Source organism: Oryx dammah, unplaced genomic scaffold, assembly GCF_014754425.2.
Source record: "Oryx dammah isolate SB20612 unplaced genomic scaffold, SCBI_Odam_1.1 HiC_scaffold_21, whole genome shotgun sequence".
Taxonomy (NCBI): Eukaryota; Metazoa; Chordata; class Mammalia; order Artiodactyla; family Bovidae; genus Oryx; species Oryx dammah.
Window position 1 is genome coordinate 53,335,474 of NW_024070205.1, and position 19,982 is coordinate 53,355,455.

Below are 19,982 nucleotides of genomic sequence, written 5' to 3' on the forward strand. Positions count from 1 at the left end.
CAAGACTGTGGTCAGAGTCACGGGCTGAAAGCCTGCGTTTCTGCTTTTGTTGCGCATACATCACTTGTGGCAGTTACATAAGACACACCAGCGAGCCCTTGGTTTGCTGAATTGGAAGTCGTTTTCTGGGTGTGATGGTGATGTTTCCTTACCCTGTGAGAAGTTGTGTCCTTGCTGCTTCAGGCAGAGTTTGTGTTGATCGTGATTATTTTAAGTAAATAAGAACACTCTTACATTGTTAATACAAGTATAAAATCTGATGTTTCTAAGTAAGTTTACTGGGCTTGTTGTGAGTCTGAGATTTAAACTGATTTTTAGAGATTAAGGGCTTTCCTTGTGGCTCAGCTGGTAAAGAATCTGCCTAAAATGCAGGAGCCCTGCATTTGGGAAGATCCCCTGGAGAAGGGAAAGGCTATCCACTCTAGTATTCTGGCCTGGAGAATTCCATGGACTGTATATGTATAGTCCATGGGGTCACAAAGGGTCAGACACAACTGAGCGACTTTCACTTTCACGGGATTAAACATCTTAGCAGCAAAGGGAACGATTAAAAATCTCCTTAGCATGCCGGGTTATTGCAGCTACTTTTCCATGTTCTAGGCTCTAAAATCCATCTGCTTGGCCCTGATTGGACTCCTCCGAATGCAGATCTTTTCTCTAGCCAAGCCTCTGCCTCTGTGTCTAAAAGCTCTGGGAATGTTCCAGACCAAGGTGAGGTTTACTTGTGCTGTTCCTGAGTATTCTCTTTTGGATGTCTGAGGGCTCTAAGTTTTCTTTTTTAGATTGCTACTTTCTAGTGTGTTAAAACCAAGGACTGTGTTTATTTCTAGAACAGCTACCTTTAGCCAGGGAATTAAGGTACTAGCATTGTAGTGTGGGGTTATTCCTTAATCGACTTAATTTAAAAATAGAGCATTTAATGACTATAGGATTTCAAAGAGATTGTGGAGAGAGTAATGTGAATAAGAAATTTTTATCACAAGCAGTCTGATTATTAGAGTGATTTTTTTTTTTTTTCTGTCATCTTCAGTGGATGATGGAGAGGTTCCATTGAGGGAGAAGGAGAAGAAAGTGCGTCCCTTTTCGATGTTCGACACCGTGGACCAGTCTGCCGCCCCACCTGCCTTCGGAACGCTGAGGAAGAACCAGAGCAGTGAAGACATCTTGCGGGATGCTCAGGTATGTGAGGACGTCCCAGTTTTAACATTTAACAGTAATTCTTTGTGCATTTTTCAAAAGAGAAAGTATTAGTGTGAGGGAGAATAAAGAAACAAAGTCTGGAAGATTAGAAAATATAAGTGCATTCTGTTATTTTCAGTTCTGTTACTTGAGTGTATTTGTGGTCTCCCATCATATAGGAGGAGCATGACTGACTGGCTTGAGGGTCTTATTTTGTGCGACTCTAAAAAATACAAGTGCATTAAAGAACATTGTGTTCATACTGCTTAGTTACGTTGTCTCTTCAAAATTTGGGGTTAAAGCAATATCAAGCAATTTGATGGTAAATCTTCCATAACTGTTAGAATCCCAACCTTTGACAAGCAGGCTGTGGCTATGTGATCCAGTTAGGAGTTTTTTTTTCTTCGTACAACACGGCCCAGATTGCATGAAATTCCGTTGAACAGGAATGGTTTTCAGTTATTGGTGCCATCTGTGAATATGTAAAATGGCAATTAAAAGGTTTTCAAGTGGACACTTAAACAGTTGCCCCAGTAGGAAGGGGTGACTTGGAGGAAGTCGTACCGGATATAGGAATTGTATTGCATTACTGAAGGTCCTTTTACATGTGATTAAAGTCAGAGATTTAAAACTTTGTAATGACCTTTCAATGTAGAGCTAATCTTTTCAGTCTATATTGACACTTGTAAAACTTAGGTTATCTAGAACATTCCATGTACCCAGTTACACAATATTTTAACTGGATATGTGTGTGTGTATTTACAGGCTGCCAATAAAAATGTGGCTAAGGTACCACCTCCTGTCCCATCAAAGCCAAAACAGATAAATTTGCCTTATTTCGGACAAACTAACCAGTCACCATCCGACATGAAGCCAGATGGACCTGCTCCGCAGTTGTCAGCAGCTGTTGCATCCATGGGAGGTAAACCCAAGCCCACCGTGCAGCAGCAGAGGGGCCTGCTGGCCCCCGGCGGGCCTTCAGCGGGCCCAGCAGACCAGACCCTTCCTCCAGGTTCTAAGCAAGAGAGTCCCCCTGCTGCCGCTGTCCGACCCTTCACGCCTCAGCCTTCCAAGGACGCCCTCCTTCCACCCTTCAGAAAACCCCAGACGGTGGCTGCCAGCTCCATATACTCCATGTACACACAGCACCAGGCTCCCGGGAAAAACTTCCAACAGGCCGTGCAGAGCGCGCTGACCAAGCCCCATCCCCGAGCGCCCCACTTTCCAAGCGGTAAGATTCTGGGTCTCATCTTCACCTGCGTGGATGTGTTTCTGTCCTTCACTGGAGCTGCCTTCTCTCTGTAAACAGTACGCTGACTTGTACCTGCTTTGACTGATGCTTTTGTCCTAAGAGTTTTATTTCAGTATGGCTTCTGTTCTGCATCGGGCTTCCCTGGTGGCTCAGATGGTACAAAATCTGCCTGCAAAGCAGGAGACCCAGGTTTGATACCCTGAATTGGGAAGATCCCCTGGAGAAGGGAATGGCTACCCACTCCAGTTTTCTGGCCTGGAGAATCCCCATAGACAGGGGAGCCTGGTGGGCTACAGTCCATGGGTTCGCAAAGAGTCAGACACAGCTGAGCGACTGACTTCACTTTCACTTTTTTCCTGTTCTATATGGGGAGCTTAAAGGAGTTTGTGCTAAATGCCAGCTGTTGTGGTAGCTGAAAATGGTAGGTAGATAAAATATGAGTAAGATGAAATAAATGAATTCAGGGATGACATTGCCTCCTGTGCTGAATGTGTGTTTGTTTCCTCTTCACGGACAAGCCCCTTGGTGGTGGGGGAAGAGTGCCTGTGGGTAATTACCGTGCAGAAGGCTGTGTCTTCGCTCGAGGTCTGACCAGACGTTCTTGGGGCATAGAGGATTGGACAGCTGCCTCTGTGAATGGCTTTTTTTTTTTTTTTTTTAATGCTCTCTACTATATTTTAAGTTGTTCTAATGAGGACACAGCTACTACTTAAATATAAAACATTGAAAGGTTACTTTGTGTTAAATGTACATGGTCTGGTCATTTGTTGGGTCCTTTCTAAGAGTCATTACTTTATGGGACTAGAATAAAATTCAATATGTTTTAAATGAATGAAAAGGCTTTCTAGTTATGAAATAAACATGTAATTGTGGCCCCAAATGTTGTGGAAGTAATTACACAGCAGAGAATTTGTATACATACTTCATCTTTCTCTGTTCATGAGTCTTTGGTGTGAACTGCTCATGTAATAATTTGGGAATTAGATAATGGTGATAGAATGTCTAAGGGGACTAGTTTTGGTAAATATAGGTGGTTATTAATAATTTTGTGAGCCAGATGATTTCTCACATTGATTTACTTTTGAAAACTGTAAAAGGTGGGATCACGCATGTTTGGTTTTAATTTGGACACATGAAAGGATCACCAATTTTCATTGATTCTAAATCTTTTTCACAGTTTGACATTTTATTTATTTATGTATTTTATTTTACATTTCAACAATTTAAATGTGGATGCTATGTAAGTGATTTCTTACAATTGTACTGGGAAGCATTTTCGTATTGATACATAAAATAATGGGGCCTGTTTACAATCAATGAGGGTTTTGATTTAACCTAAATGTATTATGCAATGGTGGAAACCTTGCTCTGTTTGTTATTTTTAAAAATTAGTTGTATTGAAGGATATTTATGTAATAACTATGAAATTAAAAGAGGCTTTAACTATTGTTACTTCTGTCTGTTATTTGCTAGTTTTGTTTAATATTAATCAAGGCTTTTTTTTCCCCCCCAATTCCGATTAGTGTATGGGAAGCCTGTGATTGCTGCCACTCAGAACCAACAGCAGCTCCCAGAGAATGTTTATTCCAATAACCAGGGCAAATCTGGCAGCCCAGAACCCGAAACAGAGCCTGTTTCTTCCGTTCAGGAGACCCACGAAAATGAAAGGATTCCTCGGCCGCTCAGCCCAACCAAATTACTGCCTTTCCTATCTAATCCTTACCGAAACCAGAGTGATGCTGACCTGGAAGCCCTACGAAAGAAACTGTCGAACGCCCCACGGCCGCTAAAGAAACGCAGCTCTATTACAGAACCCGAGGGTCCCAATGGGCCGAATATTCAGAAACTTCTGTATCAGAGAACTACCATCGCCGCCATGGAGACCATTTCTGTCCCAGCTTACCCATCCAAGTCTGCTTCTGGGACTGCCAGCCCGGAAAGCCCGCTGGAGATCCAGAATCCGTATTTGCCTGTGGAGCCAGAGAAGGAGGTGGTCCCTCTGGTTTCTGAGCCGGCGTCCCCGGAGGAGGCCGGGAGTGCCAATCCAGAGAGCAGTGACGCGCCAGCTCCTTCTGCAGGCCTCGAGTATGTGCCTGAAGGAGTCCCAGACAGCAGCCCGAATTTCCAGAACAGTGTGGAAGAACCAAACCCAGAGGCTCCCCCTCTGCTGGAAGTGTACCTGGAGGAGTACCCCCCCTACCCACCCCCACCGTACCCATCTGGGGAACCAGAAGGCCCGGGAGAAGACTCTGTGAGCTTGTGTCCGCCTGAGATCACCGGGCAGGTTTCTCTGCCTCCTGTAAGTAAAACCTTTCATTGCAGAAAGCTTTTATCTTGTCACAGCCTTCTCGGTGGCTGATGGTCACAATTCAGCAAAATACCAGCGAGTACTTACAGCCATTCACAAATGAAGATCTGTGTTTAAACTGCTGATTGTAACAAATGTCTTCCACTTTGCAATTCTCTTGGCACAGAGTGGATCTTACAGATGTTATCAAAATGCAGTATATTCAGTATCACGAACATTTTCACTTTTTAGGAAGAACCCCTCTCTTTATGAAGGAAACAAAAGTTTTGTTCTTATACCTATAAATACTACGTCTGCTGTTTCTTCTGTAGCTGGTGTTGCATGCATGTTAGGTAAGCAACACTGGGAATGAAAAGACTGCACCGGGAATTTTCGATCATTAGTTGAGCACTGTGAAGTAAGGCAGATGGTTTAGCTTCTTGTTGGTGACATCGCTCTTTCAAACTTTACTTTTTCTAGCATTGAAATTTATTTTCAGATTTTCAGTGTCATGTTCAGATGGAACCTCCAACTTCCGACATCGATAAAATTGTAATGGTTCTGGAAGAATTGGGTTCTGCTTGAACTGGGGAGAGAGTGGGGTATACAGTCTTTAGCCTCATCCTCACCTTCAGCCTGGTTTGAAATCTCCGGGTATCATGGTGATCCCTCAGGTTTCCTTGTGCTCTGACATTAAGCTATTCTGTTTCAGCAGTTGTAGTTGGTCTGTTCATATTTTCTATTTCTTCCTGGTTCAGCCTTGGAACATCGTACCTTTCTAAGAATTTGTCCATTTCTTCCAGGTTGTCCATATTATTGGCATGAATTGTTTGTAGTAGTCTCTTAAGGTCCATGGTATTTCTGTGGTGTCAGTGGTAACTTCCGTCTTTCGTTTCTAATTTTATTGATTTGCGCCCTCTCCCTTTTTTCTTGATGAGTCTGGCTAAAGGTTTATCAGTTTTACCTTTTTGAAGAACCAGCTTTTGGTTTCATTCATCTTTTCTGTTGTTTTCTTTATCTCTGTTTCTTTATTTCTGCTCTAATCTTTGTGATTCCTTCTGCTGACATAGGGTTTTCTTTGTTCTTCTTTCTCTAGTTGCATTAGATATAAGATTAGGTTGTTTATTTGAGGTTTTTCTTGTTTCCTTGGGTAAGTGTGTAAAGAAAGCTCCCTCTTAGATCTGCTTTTGTGCATCCCATACATTTTAGATGACATTGAAGCTATTCTAAAGCTTTGTGTCTTTTGACTTGGACATGTCTCCCAGACTCCTTCCAAATATTAAGCTTTTCTTTGGGAGTTTATTATGCCTCTTTGAAGTAGCGAGAATGTCTTTAAAGTCGGTTTTTTCAGAGTTTAATTTGAAGTCAATTTTATTTCACTAGGAATGCAAGCTATAAATTTTTAAAACCTGGGCAAAGACAACGTAGTATATTAAAGGATTTCTAAAAAACTGATCTAGGTACCTTCCTGGCAATCCAGTGGTTAAGACTCCTCACTTCCATACAAGAGGCATGGGTTTTTGATCCCTTGTTGGGGAACTAGGATCCCACATGCCACGTGGCCAAAAAAATTTAAATAAATATTGCTAAAGCTTTTTTTTTTAAAGTGCTTTATACGTTTGATCCCTTATTACATCTTTAGATGTGGTAGTATTCAAAAATAATGATTATCCAAAGTTGCTTTCAGTTCAGTTCAGTTCATTTCAGTTGCTTAGTCGTGTCTCTTTGCGAACCCATGAATCGCAGCACGCCAGGCCTCCCTGTCCATCACCAACTCCCGGAGTTTACTCAGACTCACGTCCATTGAGTCAGTGATGCCATCCAGCCATCTCATCCTCTGTTGTCCCCTTCTCCTCCTGCCCTTGATCCCTCCCAGCATCAGGGTCTTTTCCAATGAGTCAACTCTTCACATGAGGTGACCAAAGTACTGGAGTTTCAGCTTCAGCATCATTCCTTCCAAAGAAATCCCAGGGTTGATCTCCTTCAGAATGGACTGGTTGGATCTCCTTGCAGTCCAAGGGACTCTCAAGAGTCTTCTCCAATGCCACAGTTCAAAAGAATCAATTCTTCAGCGCTCAGCTTTCTTCACATCCAACTCTCACATCCATACATGACCACTGGAAAAACCATAGCCTTGACTAGACGGACCTTTGTTGGCAAAGTGATGTCTCTACTTTTGAATATACTATCTAGGTTGGTCATAACCTTTCTTCCAAGGAGTAAGCGTCTTTTAACTTCATGGCTGCAATCACCATCTGCAGTGATTTTGGAGCCCAAAAAAAATAAAGTCTGACACGGTTCCCACTGTTTCCGCATCTATTTCCCATGAAGTGATGGAACCAGTTGCCATGATCTTCGTTTTCTGAATGTTGAGCTTTAAGCCAACTTTTTCACACTCCACTTTCACTTTCATCAAGAGGCTTTTTAGTTCCTCTTCACTTTCTGCCATAAGGGTGGTGCCATCTGCATATCTGAGGTTATTGATATTTCTCCTGGCAATTTTGATCCCACCTTGTGCTTCTTCCAGCCCAGCGTTTCTCATGATGTACTCTGCATATAAGTTAAATAAGCAGGGTGACAGCCTTGACGTACTCCTTTTCCTATTTGGAACCAGTCTGTTGTTCCATGTCCAGTACTAACTTGCTTCTTGACCTGCATATAGGTTTCTCAAGAGGCAGGTCAGGTGGTCTGGTATTCCTATCTCTTTCAGAATTTTCCAGTTTATTGTGATCCACACAGTCAAAGGTTTTGGCATGGTCAATAAAGCAGAAATAGATGTTTTTCTGGAACTCTCTTGCTTTTTTGATGATCCAGCGGGTGTTGGCAATTTGATCTCTGGTTCCTCTGCCTTTTCTAAAACCAGCTTGAACATCTGGAAGTTCATGCAGGTTGCTTTAGCTACTAGTTTACAGTCAGCATTTGTTTAAAAGTTTTAGACAGTGAACATTGAATTGTAAGGGGAAATATTTTAAAATAGAACTTAATACTTTTTTTTTTTTTTTAAACAAATTCGTGCTTCTAAGTTCTGAGGCATGATTCTCTTAGTGTTAAACAAGCGAGATCCTGTTATTCTCTTCCTAGGAAAGGGATTTATAAAGTTTTTCCTTCTTAGCTCATGTTTAAGTAGAAGCCTCTGTTTTGTACTTTTGTTTGAAAGTGGATATGGCTGTACTATTTATGAGTTGTATTATCACTGCCATGTAATATTTACACTTCTTTTTTTTTCCAAGAGAGCATTTTAGCCACTGCACATTTGTGAAATATATTGATTGCCACTTAATGTTTTTCAAAACTCAGTAGTTTCCACATCTGAAATAAAGAAGTGTGGTATATCATACCCTAGGAAATGTTTCTACTCTGTTGGTTGTGTTTAAGAAACCTATCTTAGGGAGAGTGTTAGATCTGGTTGCCTAATTTTTTTAAGCCTGATGTATTCAAATGTAGAGAAGACTTGATAATTTATTTGTATATCCTGGAATACAGTTAAATTTTCAAATATAAAACAGTGATAGCATTTTAAGACTGGTAGGATTCTTCCCTGGTTTATCTAAGTCAGACTGATCTTTATATTTTTCCTTATAATGTACTTTTCCTCCAACCCTACAAGAGGCTTTATGTTGTGAAATGGTTAAAAGGAAGGATTTTGAAGAAGCCTGATTACTTGGATTTGATTCTGTCTCTGACTGATGTTTACAGGCTGTGTGCCTCAATTTCCTTATCTGTAATACGGGATAATAGAGTTTTCGTGAAGAATAAAAGAATAATCATTCAATAAATGTCAGCTATCAGAATTTAGTGTTTGTGCTCTTGCTCAGATTAATCATGTGGGGTTTGTTCTAGTATATTAGGTAATTTAAAGACCAGTCTTGGCTAATTTTGATCCTCGACAAATATCCAGTCTGCTTTACAGATTTTACTCTTAGCCCAGTGTTACCCAAATGTGATTTCACTAAGTTTTAAAGAGTTAAGTTCTTTCCACTCTGTTACGTGCATATATAAATATTAAGCTATGTATTATGATTTATATACTTTCTAGCATAATGTTACCTTTAATAAAATGTGCTAAATATATATATTTTAAAGATCTTTTTACTAACTCAGCTGAGATGTTACTCCTCTCCTTTTTGTTGTTTTTTGGTCTCCTAAATCTTCCCTGTGTTTCTTCTGCAGGGCAAAAGGACAAACTTGCGTAAAACTGGTTCCGAGCGGATTGCACATGGAATGAGGGTGAAATTCAACCCTCTTGCTTTGCTTCTAGATTCCTCTTTGGAGGGAGAGTTTGACCTTGTACAGAGAATTATTTATGAGGTATGATTGAATTAGTTAAGTTCATAAATATGACCTTGTATTTTGTTTTAAAGCTCTGATCAGAAAGCTACTGTAATTTACATTGTTTTCTCTTTGGGAGTTGGGTTTGTTGAGAGGAACTTTTGAGCATGCTCCACAACCAGCTTCTCTATTTTAAGAGTGTGGCTGTAACAATTTCAATAATGTGGACATTCAGTTTTCTCTGGGGTACTTTGCTTTTCCAGGGAGATCATGACCCTCTTTTCAAAATTGTTCATGTATGGATTTGTACTCTGCAGTGGTTTCAATTGTGGTCCCTACTTTTCAGAAGCCTGCTATTTAAAATATTTTTAGTTTGACCTTTCTTTCTCTTTATGGCAAATGTGACTTCTGCTTAGACACTAATTTGTGGTGGGAAGTTGGAGGAAAAATAAACAAAAATGACTGTAAGGTTATAGTTTCTGGGACTTCTTCAGTTTTTAAAATACCTTTTTATAGTGAGTGCCTTCTTAATGTCTATCTTCTAGAACTGTTCTTGGTACAGTTTTTTTGGCTTCTGTAGGTTTTGATTATGATTTTCTTTAAAAAAAAATTACTACAAGAGTCTCTTTCAGTTCTCTTAATCCTAAAGAGCCAGCTAATATTTGATCATTCGGGCAACGAGAAATTTGAGTAACAGTCGCCCTTCTTGTTGACGTTATAGGTTGATGACCCAAGCCTGCCTAATGATGAAGGTATTACAGCTCTTCACAACGCTGTGTGTGCAGGTCACACTGAAATTGTGAAATTCCTCGTACAGTTTGGCGTCAATGTCAATGCTGCTGACAGTGATGGATGGTAAGATTTTCTTTTAAACTCCATTCTGGCTTCAGTTGTATCTGCTGTGTAGGCAGCAGAGGAGCAGTGTTGTAAGTGCTTCTGGAAGGCAAAGAAGTATGTCAGTGCATGTCCTCACGCTATTTATAATCTAAAAGGAGAGACGTGGGAGAGCTTTCAAGGAATTAATATGTCCTCATGGTAACAGTCCTCTCACTCCCATTCTGGAAGCAGATGGAGTTTTAGAAGTTTAGTAGTTAAATAATAAAAATAAGAAATGTCCCAAAGTGGTACACAGTTCACTGGCATGTTTCAGCAGATCTGAGAAATGCTCATTTAAGCATTTCCTTCCACCTCCCTGAAACTACCGTGTGTCGCTTAAGAGGGGATCGTATTGAATAATTTATAACCTTTCCCAAATATTTTTGACTGTGGAATCCATTTTTCATGGAGCATTTTGTGGAACTGGTTTGTGGATAAATCCCAGGAGATACTGTTGCAAATGGTGAATATTATTGTTCATAAGATAACACATTATTATTAACTAATAATATCAAAGGCCCAAATAAGTTACTGTTACTTCTGATAACTGAAGCTATCAGGATAACTGAATGGATAGGAAATTTTGTATTTCCTTTTTTGAAAAAATAAAATTTTAAATTATGATATGCTTTTTTGGGGAGTGGAAAATACCAAAAATTTACTTCTTTCTATATGGAAAATTTTTTTAAGTTGTAAATCACACCATGTTTATTCAAGTATTTTAATTTTATAGGCTGTTTTTTCTCTTGATATGGAAATAATTGTGATATAAAATTTACATTGCAGATAAATTGCAGACACCCATATGCATAGATTCAAAAAAGCCTCTTCTACCACTTGGCTGTGACTTTACTGTGACTGTCTCCTTCTTGTTAGATGTTTAGATTGTTTTTCAATTTTTTGTTTTGTTATAAATGATACTCTGAGAAGCATTTTGGTTGCAGTTTAAAAAAATTAATATGTATAAAATATGAGCCCAATATGGAAACATGCAAAAATAGAGAAATGGGGAAAACAAGCCATGTGTACCCCACCGTCAGTATTTTAATATATTTCCTTCAAGCTCATTTATGAATGTGTGTGTGTGTGTGTGTGTGTGTGTGTATAGCTTTTCATGTCTCTCTGTTTTTTTAGTTTAGCCCTCAGTGGAGTTTTGTTTTTTTAAATTGAGATATAGTTGAGTTGCAATATTATATTAGTTTCAGGTGTATAGCATAGGAATTCAAAGGTTTTATAGATTATACTGTGCTTAGTTACTTTTAAAATATTGGCTCTGTTTCCTGTGCTGTAGCGTATTTAGTTTATACATGGTAGTTCGTTTCTCCGAGTCCCTCATCCCTGTCTTGCTGTCTTCCTTGCTGCACTTTCCTCACTGGTAACCACTAGTTTGTTCTCTGTATCTGTGAATCTACCTGTTTTCTTATATTCATTTATTTATTTTTTAGATTCTGCATATAAGTGATAACATGGGGTATTTGTCTTTCTTATGCCTACTTTTTTAGTTTAACTTTACACCATAAGCAAAACAAATTCTTAATGTGTCATAATGCCTTTGTTTTCCTGATATTGGGAGTTTAGATTATGTATAATTGTTCACTATTAAAAAAGCCATGCAGTTCAAAATCTATAGTAATATTCACCAGACTATTGAACACAGTGTTTGGGATGGGTGATAGGAAATAAACTTCTATTCTGAAAGACCCAAAGAGAATAAAACGATGAGGGGAGGAAAGAAGAGGGTAAAGAAGTGAAATTTCATGTACTTCAGGGCCTGATTAATGTCTTCAAGCCTATCTTCTGAGTTTGAGCAGGGGTCCTGACTCTTCCACCTTTACTGTGAATCTGGAGTCATTTATAATACATTACAAAACATTTGAGATGCTAGAGAAGATTCTCTGTCATGGTATTCATAAGTATCTGCTCATCAGAGATTGAGATGTGTATTTTACAGTCATTTTTTCTGATCCAGGTTGAATTGGCATTTTTTTTTCCCCCAATTAAGTTTTAGTAAGGATTTTGAGTGTTGGATGAAGGGAGTTCTTTAGGTGCAACTTAGTTCCTTCAAAAGGGATCTTTAAAGGTGCATGTTTTGAGGAAAGACCTGTTATTTAAAGAATTATAACCTCCACTGTGGCAGAAATAATTAGACTGGATGCTCCAGAGCGTGAACTAAATACATTTTATCCTGCTTTAGATTATCAGACACTTCCATGTCCTTGATTGCTCTTACCTGCTGTGCTGCCCTGGCCCTGGTATGGTCCAGCACCTCTGACATTTGCCTTTGTGGCTCTGTAATTCTCAGATGGGCCCAGATATCTGGGTTTAACTGATTTTCAAAAATCTGTGTGAAAGATTTTCAGGAGGGACTTGGTAGATGACAGACCTGAGAACTCTCTTTACAGATACTGTCATAGCAGTTGTCATTCAGTTTGGGAAACCGTTTCTAGCCCTTGCCGTGTCCTTCTCCACAGGACTCCCCTGCATTGCGCTGCCTCCTGTAACAACGTCCAGGTGTGTAAGTTCTTGGTGGAGTCAGGAGCCGCTGTGTTTGCCATGACCTACAGTGATATGCAGACGGCTGCCGATAAGTGCGAGGAGATGGAAGAAGGCTACACCCAGTGCTCGCAATTTCTGTATGGTATGGAGCAACTAGATACACACGTATTGATTACTACATTCGTGTATCCTGTATCTCTAGGGTATCATTTGATAAGTGTTCTTATTATTTGGGGGTTCCCTGATAGCTCAGTTGGTAAGGAATCCGCCTGCAATGCAGAAGACCCTGGTTTGGTTCCTGGGTTGGGAAGATCTGCTGGAGAAGGGATAGGCTACCCACTTCAGTATTCTTGGGCTTCCCTTGTGGCTCAGCTGGTAAAGACTCTGTCTGCAATGCAGGAAACCTGGGTGTGATCCCTGGGCTTGGGAAGACCCCCTGGAAAAGGGAAAGGCTACCCACGCCAGAATATGGCCTGGAGAATTCCACGGACTGTGTAGTCCATGAGATCGCAGAGTCAGACACGACTGAACGACTTTCACTTATTATTTGGGAAAGCATTTTGTGTTGGTACATTGTCCTAGGCATTGAAAATAGGGCAGCCTTGATCTCAAATGTGAATGCAGCTTTTGTGTGTGTGCGTGTGTGTGCGTGTGTGCGCGTGTGTCTAGAAGCGGCTGTTGTCAGGGACATCTTTACCAACAAAGGACAGTGATGCACCATCGCATCTAGCGGGATCAGTAGCTTTTGACCATCAAAAGATCCTCTAGTAAGACCTCAGTACTTGGCAAATGATGCTGCGTCTTGCTGAATCTTTGCGCATAAGCACACAGAACTCTCCTCCCCGCTTCTAAGATGATCGAGAGAAATGCATTGTTGGAATAAGAATCCAACTGATTCAAGTTTTCCTGCTAAATCAGACTTGTCACAAAGTAGATGAATCTGATTCAGACTTGTCTGAATGTACTTCAGAGCTAATTTTTGGACTCTTGTTCTCTTATTTTTGAGAGTACTTCAGAGCTAATTTTTTGACTCTTTTGTTCTCTTATTTTTGAGTTTATGATTCGAATGGATAATAACATCAGTGCTGTACTCAGAGAAAAATGAACTTGAGGTTTTAGATGGATAGATGTCAGTTGGCATTGTTATTTACAGGGAAAAATTTTATTTACAAATCTTAGAAGTTGAGGTTAGTATTTGTTTTTAGACTGGCTTGCGAGGAAGGGAGAAGCGATAAAGCCAGAGACAAATGAGGCGGCAGGTCCCAGGACCCCAAACCACTCAGGCATCAGACATGGGAAGATGCCCAAGGTGAAATGTCTTCTCTGGCTGTGCTCAGGGTGTGACTAGGCCTGTTTTCAGGCTCTAGGAGAGAAGGGCGAGAGTCAGAGGAAGAACCACAGACTGTAGGTTCTCTTCTTTCTCTCTCAGCTCTTAGTTTTTATTGTTGATATTATGATCATTTACTGTTGGTGTTCTGAACTCTATCTAGATCAAAGAATAATTTTGATGTATTAAAAAATCAGTGTTATATAATATGTGTTTTGTTTTATTAAAAACATATTGAAAAAATATAGCTCATATTGGTGATTGGGCTATATTTAAGTAAGGAATGTGATTTTTAAAAACATTTAAGGACATTTTGTGAAATGTATCATGGATACTGAGAACATTTCTGATGTGTAGTTTAAATACTAATGCTACTAGACTGAACACAGTGAAGCATCCAGGTATCCAGCCTGGGAAACAGAACCTGAGCTCTCTCAGCCATCAGTGGGGGCCCCTCTCCTGACATAGCCCCTCTCACATCTTTGGTGACTGCCCCCTGGAATTGATAACAATAGTTGTATCACCTCTGTATGACTCCTACAACTAATATTGTTTATCTGCCCGTTTTGGACCTTTATATAGAATAAACGGTACTAGTGATGCCTGGCTTCCTTTCTCATTCACTGTGGCTTTTGCGTCATTGGTGGTGTTGCCTGTAGCTGACATTTCTTTTCACTGTGCTGCTGTTCCATTTTGGGACTCTCCCATGAGGTGTATTCCCATTTTACTTTGGGCGGACAGTGGGTTGTTTTCCCGCTTCGTTCCTCCCTCCCCCCCTCTCTCTTCCTTGCTTCCTTCCGTCCGCCCTGGTGACCATTTTTGTCCTCCGTCTCCTGGTGTCCCTAGAAGTAGTTGCCAGGTCACGGGGAGGCCTGTCAAGCAGAGTGTTCGTTCTGCTCCATGTTCTCTTTAACCTTCGGTGGGTTTGGAATCCTATCCCACTGTGGCTTTAGTTTGCATTTCCCAAATTACCAGTGAGGTGGAGCATGTTTTTAGGTCCTCAGAAACTGTTTAAAACTATAATTTGTAACTCTTAGTTTGATAAACAATGAGAAATTGTCTTTCATGTCTAATGATTTCCTGGAATTGAGACTTGAGTTGTTATTTCGAGTGCATCATTCCATCCCAAACAGATAACAGATCTGGCCAGCTCTAAAACTTAGTGGAATCATGGTTATATCAAGTCTTATTGTCCTTGTGAATCTCTCATATTTTGCATGTCTTATATAAGCAGGAAAGTTGCAAATTCACTTGTCCCCATAAGTAGAAACCTGACCCTCTAGATCAGGGTCAGAGCCTTCTTTTGGAAGAGAATGATTTAATTTCTAGTTTTGCCCAGAGTGAGAGACAGGTAGCGTGTGCAACATCCTTAACTGACACAGGAAAAATAGGTTTATGATTAATAATTTAGGTTCACGTAAGTTGAAAGACCTGACTATTCATAAGCAAGCAGATATTTTTCTGGCTTTTCTGAAAAAGTGAAAATAATAATGAAGTCTGCCTTGCTCAGGAGATTGTTGTCTTAATTCCTCTTCCCCTTCCCCTGTGTTGCCTGCCTGTTGATGACTGCGATTCAACGTCACCTTAGAGGATGGGGAGGTATAAATGGAGAAAGATGAAACCTGCAGTCCTAGTTCATCTGCAAATCTGTTGTTAACTCTGGTAAAAAGTGAGCATTTGGGGATTTTTTTTTTCCTTCCCCCAGTTTGTGGACTCCAGTGACTTTTAGAATTCTGATTCTCATTCAAGTTGACTATACATAGACTTTTGTATCTTAATACCTGTCCCTCTTTCTGCATTCTAACATTATATATATTTATTTCTTCCATCTTTCCTTATTTGGAAATTAATAGAAACCACTTTAACGGGCACAACATTTTGATCTTTTTTCTCTGCCTGCTGTAAGTTTTAGGTAGAGAACAAAAATGATCCCACAGTTCCTTGGTCATTACACTTAGTGAGTCTGCTAAAATTTGACAGATGTCTCATTCACTTTTTTAATATTCTAGACTTGAACAGTTGTTTTTTTCGTTCCTGGGTTTGTAATTGTTTTTGAATTCTGAGTGAGAGTAGTTTTGAGAGCTGCTTATAAAGTGTTGGTTAATTTTAGAGCTAGTTTAAAGCTAATAGCATACATTAACTTGTCTTTTATATGTTCCTTCTACCCTGCTGGCATTCCTCTCCTTCCCCAGCCCCAGGAAGTTTATTTGTTGAATGTTTAATGTAGTAGTTTCTCCCATTCCAGCAGGTCCCCATTACTTCTCATTTAGTTTCATGGAGCTGCAGGTTCTGAGCGTGGTATCCTCTGAGTTACTTGCTGTGTGCTGTATCTTACATGATTTTAGGAGTTCAGGAGAAAATGGGCATAATGAATAAAGGAGTCATTTATGCACTTTGGGACTATGAACCTCAGAATGACGACGAGCTGCCCATGAAAGAAGGAGACTGCATGACAATCGTGCACAGGGAAGACGAAGATGAGATTGAATGGTGGTGGGCCCGCCTGAACGACAAGGAAGGATATGTTCCACGCAATTTGCTGGGAGTAAGTGAAGGACGTCTTTATGTGTGTCAGAGAGGGGCTTGGGGAAAACGGCTGTGTATCGTAGCTTCAGGGCAGCCTGCTGCCCTTTGTTAATAAGTGGAATTTAACATTTTTGATAGTCTTAAATTTAGACCCAGAACCTCATTTCCAGTGATTCCTATTATGATCAATAGCATATTTACAGGTTTATCAGACCCTAGAAGTCTGGGGTTCCATCTTCATTTATAAATAGAGTGAAGATAATTGGACAATGTGATGGGAATTGAGCTTATGAAGTTTGAAATACATTTTGTATTTAAGTTGGGATTTGTGAATCTGCTAGAGAGTTTGAACAGGGCACCAGAGGCAAAATTCTTTGTTCTTGCTCTACCATTGAATTTTGTTTCATATAAACCAAGAAAGTAATCAAATCATACCAGCACATATAAGCCAATAACATATCTATATTAGTCTGAAGGGGCTACACTCTTTGGGCAGGCATTCTGGGGGTATTTTCAGGGAAAGGCTAGTATAGTTGGACGGAGTCTAATGTACAGCAAATGGGAGATGTTTTTATTGTACTTTCATCATTTGTCAGGCCAGCATGGTCTGTGCCTGCGGAGAGCTTCTGCCCAGCTTGAGGTCCTAAACCAGGGTGCATCTGGGAGTGTCCCTCTGCCCGGGCATTACTCTATGGGGAGATGGCTAAGATGACTTCAGTGTCGGGATCTCGAGCTTGGATTCTGGCCCAAGTCTCTTCATTCTGACTCATTCTTCTCCTTTGTTGTCTGATGTACAGTATAAATGACTTCATACATCTTGACTCTCTCATAGCTCAGTTGGTAAAGAATCCGCCTGCAATGCAGGAGACCCTGGTTTGATTCCTGGGTTGGGAAGATCCGCTGGAGAAGGGATAGGCTACCCACTCCAGTATTCTGGCCTGGAGAATTCCATGGACTGTATAGTCCATGGGGTCACAAAGAGTCAGACACGACTGAGCGACCTTCACTTTCATCTTGATGCCTGTCTTCCTGGGAGCAAAATTTATTATTAAGTTAAACATTTGGGGTTTGGATAATATTTATTCATCTGATTGTAATGAAAATGGAAAAAAAAAAAAAAACCAAGCCATGGAGCCCTTCAAAAAAGCTTTTCAAATTACCAAACAAAAGTAGAAGTACAGAGCTGCTTCTCTTTCAAGCCCTCCTGTTTGCTTCTACAAAGACTTTAGTGCCAGAGAAGCATAATCTCTTACACGCAGCCACTTTCTTTCTTTAATGAATACCAAGAGCAAACGTGTACTTTTACTTCTTATAGTTTCTTGCGGAAAGCTTGCCCCTTAGAAGTAGTTGATTATTTGGGTCTTACTTTAATTTTCTAACAGAGAGGTCCAGTGGTTACTGAAACGTGGGGAGAATGATTCGTTCCCAAGTGTGGAAGCACTTGGTCAGATACCAGGCTCTCCTCCTGTGTATGGCTTTCACAGGTTCTGAAATCAGTGGACTGGATTGAAGATTTTCATTTTAATCCAACATTTAAATAGTCTTAGTCCTTTGGAAATCTTTCCTGGGTAGAAAGATTTCCTGGGTGACCTCAACACAACTTCCTTGGGTTTCTTTTGAAGTTTTTTTGAAAAGGAAATTGCCTAAATGTTGAATTTTTAGTCAGAGGCTCACATACGAGTTTTGAAGACTATATTGGCCAAGTATCTTTCCTCACAGAGAGAAGCAGTCCTTGATATAACATTGATCCCTCAGTTAACTTTTCAGCTTTGGCTTGAAGTCCGACTCAGTTTTCTTTTTTTGCCCATTGTTTGGAGGAGAAGGCGGCGGGAGGAAGGGTTTGGTTTTGTTTGCCAGCTGAATGACTAGTCTGACTTGCTCTTGGCTTCATGAACACTCTCCTTCCCGGCTCTTGTTATGGAAAACACAAAAGCACGAGATCCTAAAACAAAAAACCTCCACATATCCTCCCTCAAATCTGTAGACTTTTAGTCTGTGGCATTTCATCCGTGATGGTCTCCAGTCCTGTGACGCCACGTGACGTCCATTGTGCATAAAGTTCAAAGAGACTTTTCAACTCCTTATCTTTTCCCTCAGAACAGAAGTTCTCTATGTTGGAGCTTATAGCATATTGCAGGTCATTTCTAGTCCTTTGTGGTCCTTGTTGGACTTGATTTGCAGTTCAGTAGGCTGCGTAGAGGAAGTCAATGCTCTGAGACATCCCAGATTTTATGTCACTGCACCAGGGGTGTTCCCGTTGAGGGAACCGCTATGACAACAAGAGTTATTCAACTACTCTGGTTGCTTCACATGGCAGAGAGTCCTTTCTTTGGTTTAATTTCTCTCCTGTGACATCAACGTCCCCCCACACCCCCAGCCCCCTAATTTCTTTGAAGGTGTGTTATACTCCCATGTCTGTGCATATGTAAATATTTTTAAAATTCTTTTAACAGCTATACCCAAGAATTAAACCAAGACAAAGGAGCTTGGCCTGAAACTTTGCAGACGTTTAGTTCATGAAGAATTAATCTCTGTTACCACTAAGAAGAAACAGTATGATCGTTTGTGGCAGAAATTTCTCAAGACTCATTTTAATGACAGAGTAACTTGAAAGCCGTGAGGAAGGCACTCTGGAAGAAGATGAAGGCTTGGAGCAGCCACTGTTGGCGAAGGATGCTCAGCTCGCTGGAGCAGAGCTTGGCAGGAAGCTGATGTGCTGCGCTGGGCAAGGGGCCCTATGTTGTACTCCAAAAGGTCCATGGTGACAGTCCTGTTCTCTGCGAGAAATGGGACCACTTATTGGACTACTGGGAGGTCAGCTCCTTGGCCTGCTTCCGGTGGTGTGTTTCAGCACCTGCCACACCCCTGTCCTCCCACCAGAAGGACAAGTGCCACCACGGTGCCATCTGATTGTCCCCCAGAACAGCAGGCCCACGGGGGACTTTGATGGAGGCTCAAAGGCGCCACACACTGTATTGTCTGTGAAGAACTGTCTGATGGTTGTCAGTGAGCAGTAACTTGATGGTATGATTCCTCGTAGCACCGTATCTTTGAAATATTGAAACCACACTACACTACAGGTAGATTTAGATTCTTGTTTGTAGGCTGAGATTTGAATCTATATTTATTGTCTTTTGTATCTCAGAAATTAGAGACTTGCTATAGACTTACTCATGATATTTGTCAAGATCATAGTTGACTTTAAAAATAATTGTAATAAAATTAAACTTTTTGACTCTAAGCTTTTTACTGGCTTTAGTTTTTTATGTCATTAACAGCTGTGTTTCAGGTTCCTAAGTCATTAGAATATCATACTCTGCTGAAAAATAATTTCTTTACCAGCCATGTGATTAAATATAAGTATTTCTTTGCTCAGTTTTGCAATTTGTGATTTTTGTGGTGGTCTTTGATATAGAATTAAGACTTTTTATAAAAGATCTTAGAGGCCATGGTGATAGAAACTTGTACCTTTACCTAGAGCTTCTGACAGGCTGTTTGTGTCCTCATTTTCAGATTCTTCATATGGTTATATACATTGAGTTACAGGATGTAAAGTTATATAGCCCCAGCCTGTACATTAATATGTTACCAAGTTCGTGAATTGTTTAGGACCTCATTTTGCTTAGGAAAACTGCTTCATTTATTAGAAGATACAGGTGAGAAAACGAGTGGTCACATTTCCTTAGACATTTTTATGAGTAGTAAATTCTAGCAAGGAAGGAAGGTAGATAGCAGAACATACTGTGCCTTTCAGACTAACAGTGAATAGA

At 40.3% G+C, this 19,982-nt stretch overlaps 1 protein-coding gene across 4 annotated transcripts in view; it reads left to right on the forward strand.

The window, feature by feature from the left end:
* Positions 1 to 19,587, forward strand: part of TP53BP2 (tumor protein p53 binding protein 2) — a 67,082-nt gene extending 47,495 nt beyond the window's left edge. For 2 of the 4 annotated variants that reach the window (XM_040263687.1, XM_040263686.1), the window contains exons 10-18: positions 601 to 711; positions 1,031 to 1,179; positions 1,945 to 2,410; positions 3,955 to 4,730; positions 8,889 to 9,026; positions 9,709 to 9,842; positions 12,335 to 12,501; positions 16,032 to 16,231; positions 18,666 to 19,581. In XM_040263687.1, coding sequence (XP_040119621.1) covers positions 601 to 711; positions 1,031 to 1,179; positions 1,945 to 2,410; positions 3,955 to 4,730; positions 8,889 to 9,026; positions 9,709 to 9,842; positions 12,335 to 12,501; positions 16,032 to 16,231; positions 18,666 to 18,707 — 2,183 coding nt within the window. In that variant the 3' untranslated portion in view covers positions 18,708 to 19,581. Of the gene's footprint in view, positions 1 to 600; positions 712 to 1,030; positions 1,180 to 1,944; positions 2,411 to 3,954; positions 4,731 to 8,888; positions 9,027 to 9,708; positions 9,843 to 12,334; positions 12,502 to 16,031; positions 16,232 to 18,665 lie in introns of all 4 variants that reach the window. The other 2 variants (XM_040263688.1, XM_040263685.1) reach the window with 2 other exon arrangements.
* The last annotated feature ends 395 nt before the right edge of the window (positions 19,588 to 19,982 follow it).